We start from the raw sequence: 10,183 nt of genomic DNA, 5'->3' as shown, positions 1-10,183 counted from the left end.
GCAAAGGGCTGTTTGTTTAGGGGTGGGTTTTTTTCCCTGAGTAGGGACTTTTCCTTTACATTTTTGCCCTGAGTGGTTGACAGTTGTCATTAGGGAGTGCTGGGTTTCCTTTTGGCACCCCACCCCAGCAGATCTCCAGCAAGACGTGGGGTTCCCCAGTGCCACAGGCCCCGGCTGCAGGGTCTCCAGTGTGCTTCCAGGGCAGATGCTGGGGTGGGAAAGCCGGTGGGCAGGGCCCCCCACCCAGCACCCACCTCCCTGCCTGCACAGACAGGGCAAAAGCCCCCTCTCGTGCTCGTGTGCTCGGGATAAGCTTCCAATGTTTATCCCAGCCTGATTTCCTGAGATAACACAGGGTTGGGTTGGGGGTGGGGGGAAGCAAAGATCATTTCTGGCTGCAGAAGCAGGCTGTCCCAGGGCTGGGGGGGCTGGGGGCAATGCTATGGGCCCCTCCCAGCCCCTCCACCCTCTCTGAACAAAGGCAGGATGTGGCATCTTTCATCTTGCAGCTTTTGGGATGGGGTGGGGGACACACACGCACAAAGCAGCTGCAAGGAGGGTAGGGAAAGGCTGAAGGCACTGAGGCTCCCCCAAACTCACCCAGCCCCCATGAAAATGCATCCCCACCTCCTGATGGCTGCGGCTGGAGGGACCTCAAAGAGACATACCAGAGCTCAGTGTTGCTCCAGCATCCCCTTCTCCTGCCTTTGCCCTCTGGGTTATTCTGGCAGACAGCTGGGAGCCAGCTGGAGTTCCAGGGACACTGTGGGGGCATCTCTGCCTCTGCCCTGCAAGCTGCTGCCCCCCGATGCCACAGACCCGTGGGCAAAGACCCAGCTCCATCCATAAAACCCAAGGTCTTATTTAAGATCCAGATGTTTTTCCTGCATCCACAGAAGCACTGTGACACCCCTTCCACTTCCCAGGGTGTGCAGGCATCTTGGGATGGGATGGGATGGGATGGGATGGGATGGGATGGGATGGGATGGGATGGGATGGGATGGGATGGAAAGCATGGTCGGGAAATCACACACACACACACACCCATCCCTGGGGTACCAAAATGCAGCATCGAGCATCATCAGGAACTGATAGGGGGTGGGTGGGTTTGGACCCTAATAACGCTTCCTTCCCTGGCTTTGCATCAGGTGGGATACTCTGCACAGCATCTTTTGGGGTGACGATGGGATCCAGCTTTGCCACCAAGGGGGTCCCTGCCTGGGGGTGTCAGGCCAGAAAGTAAATGAGGAGAATACGTTCAGCAATGGAGCCACAAGGGCCTGGGGGCGGGGGTTCTCATGAGGCAGGAGGGTTTTGTGCACAGGGTTCTTGGCTTACTTGGAAAAAGTCCTGGGTTTGGAACACTGTGGCTGAAGCCCAAGGATGTTCTACGGAAAGAGGCGTTTGCTGTTTGTTCCCCAGCCAGACCCACCCTCCACTCCCCTTTCGACTCAGCCCTGGGTGAGGATGGGGCTCCCAAAGGGCACAGGCTGTTCCCAGTGTCCATATACCTCACTGGGCCCCCCCAAAGGTGTGGCATCCCGCCTGCTGCCGGCTTTCCGGAACAAAGGATCCGTGTGCCATGCCAGGAAAGCCCCAGCCCTGCAGAAGCTGGCTGCACCTCCAGCAGCTCCATTGTCAGCTGTCTGGAACGCCTTTTCTTTCTCCTTTTGTTTTAATTTTCCCCTTTCCTCTTTGTTGTCTCCTAACAAAGATGATCTGCACCACCTAAAATGTTCCCTCTCAAATGCCTGGGTGGGGATGGAGCCTCTCCCTTGGCTTCAGAGGGCGCCAGGTGATGCTCCTGCTGCTGGGAGCTCTGAAGTCAGGGTTAAAACTTTAGCTTTTCCATGTGTGAAGCTGGGATTAAAGCTTGAAACTGGGGTTAAAACTTTGGGTTCTCCAAAGTTGGGGTTCAAACTTGAGCTTTTCCATGTCCAGAGCCAGGTTTAAAAACTTCAGGCTCTCCAAAGCCAGGTATAAAACTTGAAGTCAGAGGGTTAAAACTTTGGGCTCTCCAAACTGGGGTTAAAACTTGAGCTTTTTGATGCTGCTCCTTGCCTGGAGCTGCTGGTTCCCTGGACGGACCCGGGGTCACTCTGTGCCATTGTGCAATCAGGAGCTCAGAGCCTCGACCTGAATTTCATCGTTTTTAACTAATTTTTCTTCATCCAAGTCTTTCTGAGAGCCATGGCTGGAGGTGGCATGGGTTTGCCCCAAGGGGAGGGTGGGATGTGCAGCCCCACAGCCGCTCCCCCATGAAACTGGAAGCAGCAAAATGCTTCCACATGCTCCAAATCCCTCTCCTGACCCCTCTGCTCCAGTGCTAATGACATTCCCTCTTCTCATTTTAGTTTCCAGATTCAAAACTGTGAGGCTAATTGAAAATTTGAAGCAGAAATCTCCTTGAAATCCCTGGAAGTGATGGGTTTTCCCTCCCGAGCAGAAGGATGCAGGAGCTGGGCAGCTGCCACGATGCTGGTACCCAGGAGGGTGTGATCGGAGGGGTCCCCCTGCTCACAGCATCGCTGGTGGGACATCACTCTTAATTAACAAACTGATGCAACAGCTCATTTCCTAATGCTAAAGCCGAGGTTGGATGAGCCAGGTTGGGTGTTTGAGTCCGATTTCCTTCTCCTTCCCCACATCCCAGTGGAGGTTTGAGGACACAGAGGCTCCTGTGTAACTAAAACCAGAGCGGGGTGTCTATAAAGGGATGCTCAGGCTATGAAAGGCTATGCATGGGGAAAGCACGCCCTGGGCAGCGTGGTTTCTGTGTGAATTCAGCTCTTGCTGCAGGGGTCCACCTAGTTGGAGCTGCAGGAGCAGCTCCTGGATGCTGAGATCCAGAGTGTGCCTCCAGCCCCTGGCAGCATGCAGCATCCAGGAGCCTTCCCTGGGTTGGGTTCAGCCCTGTGAAGCCCTTGGTGTGTCTCTGCTCCTGATCAGATCAGCATCCCATTGTGACCGGGTAATAACCACAAGGTAATGGGTTAACTGGGGGGAACACATCATGTTCCTCAGCACCAGAAGTGTTTGCATCAGCGCTGAGGTACGGAAATGGGGCTAACACTGCACAGTCTCACGCTGGTGCCCACATATGAGCTCCCATCAGGTATATATATATATATATGTATATGTATATATATATCTGCCTGCAGCTGCTCCAGACCAGCATCCCAGTGCAAGCTGGACCAGCCAGGCCACACACCCCAGCATGGAAACCCCTTCTGCACTGCTTGGGGAGAGCTGAGTGCCACTTTAAACTCTATTTTCCAGGCATTTTCAACACTTCACCTGTTTCATTTGGAAACTACATTTATTCCTTCTTATTTTTTTAGGAAAAGATTTACTTTAAAAACCCCAGCCTAACAGGGGAAAAAAAAAAACCCCAACGCACAGTCTGTTCTGCACAGTAGTGTGGTTCATAGGATTTTCATTTTCCTTGGCCGTTTTTAACACTTTTGGCTGTATTTCATGGTGGATTTGGGTTTTTTGTTGTTGTTGTTGCAGCTAGGGGAAAAAAAAAAAAAGAGGAAAAAAAGCCCCAAGCTTTTGCTGGAAAGACCCATAAGGGCAGCGTGAGGCTTGGGTTTACACTTGGCACCTGAAAAACACATCCATGTGCCAGCTTGTCCTGTGTTGGGGATAAATTGATAAGGGGAGGCTGCTTTTTACCTGGTAAAGGTAATTTCTAGTGCTGCAGGCTGTGGGTTGTGGAGTTCTGGGTGGGTTTTTTTAACCTGTTTAAATACCACTGGATGCTATCTTGGGGTGGGGGTGGGGGGGAGTGTGGAGGGATGACTTTGTGGTTTATTTTAAAATGAACCATCTGGAGAGCTTCACTTGGGGAAGACAGGTTGGTTTTGCTGCTTTGGCTGAAATAATGTGCTCTCAGTGAAGGGTGCCTCATCTCCAATCCCCCCATGAGGTCTGTGGGGCTTCAGCTGCCTATGGGGAGTCTCTGGTGCCAACCAGCCGCCCCAAAACCTCTCCCCCTGTGCCCAAAGCAGCTGCTATTCATCCCTGGTCCTCCCCACCCAAAGCTGTTCCGCGGAAGGACTGGTACCAGCAGCACAATGTGGGCAAAAGTCCTGTTCCCTTCCAAGGAGTTTCCTCCTTTACAGTTAGAGGGCACTTTAAAGCTTCCTGTTCCCGGGGAGGTGGGGGGGTGGGGGGGAGGTGTCAGTGTAATCTGCAGACGGTTTCATTGTGTTATTACACACTTTCCGGTCGCCGGCTGCAACAGGAACCCCGGGAGCACCGTGCCCCTCCTGGGCCCCTATGCCCAGCCACCGGTGCTGGGAACTTCTGTGTCATCGTGGAGGGACAGAGGACTGTTTGCCTGCCACCCCAACCCCTGGTAAAACTCCCCACAGAGATGGGGAGCGTGGAGATGGGGTGCCCAGCTCCTGGCACTGCTGTCCCTGCAGCTCTGGGTGCCGTCACTGCCAAAACATCTCTGCCAGCTGCATAATTAGCTGTGATCATATATTTAAGCTCTGAGAGGAAGAGTGCACCTGCTTTCCCAGGCCAGTTCTCAGTAATCTAATATATGAGTTTGTACTCCCACCCCTGCAGTTGGAGCCCCCTCCACACATGAGCACACCGGTCCAGCCAGCTGATAGGCAGCTCACGGCTCCATCCTGACTCCCCAAAACCTCCACAACCCACCTGGCGCTTGCCCAGTGCTGCAGGCTGGGAGGATGAGACATGGGACAGCTGAGAAAAAGGTCCTTTGCTCCATCGCTTGATGGCCCAGACAGGGATGGATGGAGGGAGTGATGGAGCACGGGGTTTGGGCTGGACCACCAGAGAGTCCCCAGCCCCACAGATGACCACAAGTGGTCCCCCCAGCCCTGGGGCTGGGCTGAGCTGCTGTGGGTGACTTCTTGGCACAGAGATGCCATGGATCCCTCTCACCAAAAAAACCAGACAGACAAAAATACCCCCACCCACCCCGCCCCCAAAATGCAACAGCCACTTAAGAAAAAAGAAAAATGGGGGATGGGAAAGGAGATGGGATTTCTGCCCCTTTCTGCCCAACGAAATTGTTTGGGGGGGGCAGTCCCGGTGCCTCGCTGGTCTCAGGGCCAGGTTTGGCTGGTCCTCGCCCCGCCGGCTCCCCACCCCCGGTTTGGACAGGCCCGGCGCCGCGGGCCGCTCCTCTCCCGCCAGCCGAGCGCGGCCCGGGGATCCCGGCCTGCATCCCCCCATCCTCACCCCTCTTCCGCCCTCCCAGGCTTGCGGGTGCGAGGGGAAGGTCTGAGCGGGGAGATGCGCGGAAGGGATGCGGGAGCGAGCGCGGGGAGGGCGGGTTTTTGGGGCGGGGGAGGGGTAGGAGAGCTGCCTGCAGTCGCCAGGGCAACCTGCCTCCATCTCCTGCCTCGCCCGGGCGGGGACACCCCCGCCGGTCCCCGGAGGGACCCTCCGGTGCGAGGGGGATGCGAAGGCGGAGTGCGCGGGGTTGGGAGGGGGGTCCCATCCCTCCCGCCCCACCGCCGCTCCCGGAGCGCAGCGTCCCGCCCGCCGCAGCGCCCGCAGAGCCGGCACCGGGCCGGGGCGGCGATCGGGGGTGGGAGGGGGTGGGGGGGGGGCGCCGGCGGAGCCCCGGAGGATGCTGCGACCCCCCCGGCGCGGCCGCAGCGAGCCGAACGCCGCGGGCCTGCGGGAGGAAGGGGGAAGGGTACGTCTGCTGCCGCCGATGCTTTGTCGGAGCCCCGGGGCGGGGGGGGGGCGATTTTCCTGCCCCCGGTTGGGAGCGGGAAAGGTGATTTTCGCGGCGGAGGTGATGGGGGTGAGCGAGAAGAGGCTCCGTGCCCACCCGGCAAAGCGCGGTCTTGTCTTTCTCTTTAAAAGGTCCGGATGCTTCTGGTCATCTGATTCGGGTCAAGCAGGACTTTGCCTTGCCAACAGCCCGCGGATCCCACCGGAGCGTCCCCCCTACATCCCACCCCCGGGGAAGGGAGGCAGGAGGCTCTTTCAGTCCCTGGAGGATTGAGAGGTAAAATATCCCCAGCTCGGGTTGTCCTTCGGGTTGCTTTTCCCGCGAGGGTTAACGCGGCCACTGAGGTGGGTTTGCAGCAGCCCTTTAAGGCGGCTGTCAGCACCCATTCCCAGGCCCTGCCGCCAGCTTTGCACGCTGGCAGGGCCCCCCCCAGGCCGCGGTTCATGTGTAGCCCCTGCCCCATCCCCTACGGACCCCCACGCAGCCAGGATGCTGTGGCCTGGACAGCGATGCTGCTGCCCTGAGGAGTGATGTGGGATGCCCGGGGGGGAGGGAGGTGGGTGGTGGATGGATGGAGGGAGCAAAGGGGCCACAGCCAGAGCTGCCTGACTGACATGCGTGGCAGCAATCCGAGGGGCAAGGCAGGGGTGCACGCTCTGAATGTGCTGCCCGCCGCAGCTCTCACCCCCTTCTCTCTCTTGCCCACACCCCACCTTGCAGGCTGGCACCCATCCCAGCGCCATCCCGTCCATGGACCACCTCCCAGCATGAGCGCCGATGCTGAGCAGGTCCCGGCGGGGGCCCAGGCAGCCAGTGTGCCCCTCTGGACCGTGTCCAGCTGGGCCGTCTCCGAGGTGCCCCCCAACACCAGCACAGCTGCGGGGGAGGCCAGCCGACAGCAGGGGCAGGCAGATTGGGGTGGCAAGGCGGGCGAGATCGCGGGCATGGTGGTGATCCAGTGCATCTACGCCCTGGTGTGCCTGCTGGGGTTGCTGGGCAACTCCCTGGTGATCTTCGTCATCCTGCGCTACGCCAAGATGAAGACGGCCACCAACATCTACCTGCTCAACCTGGCCATCGCTGACGAACTCTTCATGCTCAGCATCCCCTTTGTGGCCACCTCGGCTGCCCTGCACCACTGGCCCTTCGGCCGGGCCCTGTGCCGCACCGTGCTGGGCGTCGACGGGCTCAACATGTTCACCAGCGTCTTCTGCTTGACCGTCCTCAGCCTGGATCGCTACATCGCCGTGGTGCACCCGCTGCGGGCGGCCACCTACCGCCGTCCTCGGGTGGCCAAGATGGTCAACGGGGGGGTGTGGCTCCTCTCCTTGCTGGTGGCCTCGCCCATCCCCATCTTCGCCGGCACGGCGGCCACCCGCGACGGCCAAGCAGTAGCCTGCAACCTCCTGTGGCCGAGCCCGGCTTGGTCGGCAGCTTTCGTGGTCTACACCACCTTGCTGGGCTTCCTGCTGCCGGTGCTGGCCATGGGGCTGTGCTACCTGCTGATCGTGGGCAAGATGCGGGCAGTGGCGCAGCGGGTGGGCTGGCAGCAGCGCCGGCGCTCCGAGGGCAAGCTGACGCGCCTGGTGCTGATGGTGGTGGCCATGTTTGTGGTCTGCTGGATGCCCTTCTACGTGGTGCAGCTGGTCAACCTCCTGCTGCCCGGCCGCCTGGATGCCACCGTCAACAACGCCTCCCTCATCCTCAGCTACTCCAACAGCTGCGCCAACCCCATCCTCTACGGGTTCCTCTCCGAAAACTTCCGGCACTCCTTCCACGGTGTGCTGCGCCGCTGCCTGGACGCCAGCCTCTGCTGCTGCCACTCTGGAGAGGGGTCCAATGAGGACGAGGAGGAGGAGGAAGAGCCCCTCGACTACTGCGCCGCTCCCCGGGGGGATGACAAGGGCAAGGGCTGCATGTGCCCGCCTCTGCCCTGCCAGCAGGAACCTGTGCACCCTGAGCCCTGCTGCAAGCCTGGACCCCTCCTCACAAAGACCACTGCCTTCTAGGGTGCCCCCCGCGCCTCACTGGACCCCCCCAACCTCTGCCCCAGGGCAGGCATCTCTGCTGGGCACCGGCAAAGGGGACCCCAGCTGGAGAGGGGGCAAACTCGTGCCGTGCAGCTCCACAAAATAAAAAGCCATAAGACTGGCCCGTGATAAGAGTTAATTACATCGACTGAGTAATTATTCATCGCCTCCAGCTGCGAGAAGCCCCCACCAGTGCCAGGGGCCATGAGGGTAATGCCAGAGTAACAAAACTCAGACATCCCCATCCCTTCCTGAGCCCTGCCAAGCCCTAGAGCCCTAGCCCCCCCCAGCAGAGCGAGGGGTTATGACTGGACCAGGCTTCTCCATCAGCTCTTCAGGGCCCGGATGGGTTAATCTTATATTAACCCTCCCCCATGCCAAAAATGAACTCCCAGGCAGAGGGATTTTGACACACACAGGACCAAAATTGTATTTTCCAGAAGAAAACCTTGAGGAGCCAAATCCCCCCCTCTCTGCTGCAGGCCCACATCACCGTGCCCGCGGCGCCACTGGAAACAGGTACCCAGGGAGAGGTGAGCTGAGGAAGGGTCTGTGGCTGCACCGGCATAGTGTTAGCATTCCATTAGCCATTCCTGGTTTAACTTTGTCCTCTGGGTGTTATTCTCACTCTCCATTATTTATGGCTCGTCCCTTCTATTTTAATCTCAGTGGCCAAGACACCAGCAGGATGTTTCCAGCTTGATGAGCAGCCCGTGGCTCCTCTGTTTATTTTTTGGGGGGTTAATTGTTTGATTTTATCTCCCAGTGGCTCTGGTGGGGTTTGTGACCTCTGGACCGCGTCCCCATCCGTCCCGTCCCGTCCCCTCCCCCCCCCCCCACCCCGCCTGCCCTTGGTGCTCAGTGAGGAAACCCAGTCATTTTAAGGAGGGAGGGAGGGGGGTGAGGGAGGAGTATTTCATTACCAGCTTTCTATAAAACAGATGTAAAAGCTTTATTGGTCTACACACGAAATCACCATGTGATTGTGCATCGCATAGGGTATATTTCCAATAAATAAATAAGTATTTACAAACGTCCCTGGGTGCATGGGGCCCAGGAAAGCCACACTTCACCAACACATCACCTTCCCATTCCCCTGGATGCCACAGCATGGCTCTGAGCATCACAGGAGGGGGGGACCATCGTCCGCCCCCCCACCCTGCCCTGAGCATTGCAGCCCCTCGGCAGCATCCAAGCCCTGTGGAGTTCTGACCCCAGGCTTGCAAAACTCCCTGTGGGAAAGCTGAGGTTGCTGTGGGATGATATTCCAAGGGCATTAAGCTGTCAGCACCTGCTCTGCCGCTCGCCCCCAGCAGTCCCACCGCGGCCAATGGAGCGGGAGCCCCCACACCCATCCTCCCCAGCCCTTCCAGCTCTGCCCAGCTTTGCTTTGCCCCTTGTTTACCCCCCAAAAAAACTGATGGAGATGGGAAAACACATAGAATAGTTTCCTAGGATCCCCCCCCTCCCAGTCCGGGGCTGGGAAGCAAGCAGTGTGCCAGATTCTGCTCCCTGGGAAAGTTTTACTGTCAGCTTCAACATGGGTTAGATTCAGCCTTGGACAAGACTAAAGGAAAAACAGGTAGAAATCCCAAACCCCAGTGGGCAGGAAGGGCCCATTAAGTGGGTTTGTTAAAAAACCCCACCCAAACCAAACCCCTCAATGTTTTAACTCAGCAAGGGCAGAAAATCAGGGGAGAGACTGCACGAGGAATGCAGGGCACTGTGACCGGCCTTTCCTGCCACGGAAAAAATGACCCTGGAGCTCCCAGCATCCCCAGCTAACCTCTGCACCCCCAAAAAAGCTCCAAAACCATTGGAGGGAATAGAATCTGGGTGTTTTAGCCCTGGCACAATGGCATTCAGCAGCACCCCCACTGCCGCTGGCGATTTCAGGCTGGCAGAGGCCATAGGTGAGAGGATGGGGTACAGGGGGGATGCACACAAAACTTGAGACCACCGCTGATGAGGCAGAGGAGTGAGGGGCAAAGCACTGGGCTCAGGATCTCTGCTCTTTTTCCCATTCCCCATTGGTTTAAAGCCACTAAACCCAACCCGGACAAAGGCGGGAGCATCCCAGCTCCTCACCACCCCAGGGAAATCATCGTCCCTGGAACACCACCTCCCCGATTCCAGCTTCTCCCCAGTTCTGCCTGGGAAAAGGAGAGACGAGCTCCTGCCACTGCCTGCAAAGAGAGCAGAAAGGGAGAACTGCTCTGTGCCTTCCACCCTCCCAACTCTCTGGTTGCCAGTACTGCTGAGAGCCAACCGGGAAGTGGTGGGTGTTTTTGGAAGGGGGGATGATCACAGCTTCTCCCTAATTATCATCATCATTAAAAAGCTGGGGTAAAAGGGGAGGAGGGGGGGAGTAAATGTTACACAGACCCATCCCACCTCCACCTCCCTCTCTCCATCCTGCCCCAGT

General features: G+C 58.0%; 1 protein-coding gene across 1 annotated transcript; it reads left to right on the top strand.

Annotated features, from left to right (window-relative positions):
• Positions 1 to 6,495: 6,495 nt before the first annotated feature.
• Positions 6,496 to 7,737, top strand: SSTR4 (somatostatin receptor 4; the record flags this gene model as incomplete). Its single annotated transcript, XM_084261478.1, has 1 exon — positions 6,496 to 7,737. The coding sequence occupies one exon, from the start codon at positions 6,496 to 6,498 to the stop codon at positions 7,735 to 7,737; it is 1,242 nt and encodes a 413-aa protein (XP_084117604.1).
• Between the last annotated feature and the right edge of the window lie 2,446 nt (positions 7,738 to 10,183).

The sequence above is a fragment of the Gallinula chloropus genome, assembly GCF_964237585.1.
Source record: "Gallinula chloropus genome assembly, chromosome: 3".
In the NCBI taxonomy this organism is placed as follows: Eukaryota; Metazoa; Chordata; class Aves; order Gruiformes; family Rallidae; genus Gallinula; species Gallinula chloropus.
This window is presented reverse-complemented; position numbering and strand designations above follow the sequence as displayed.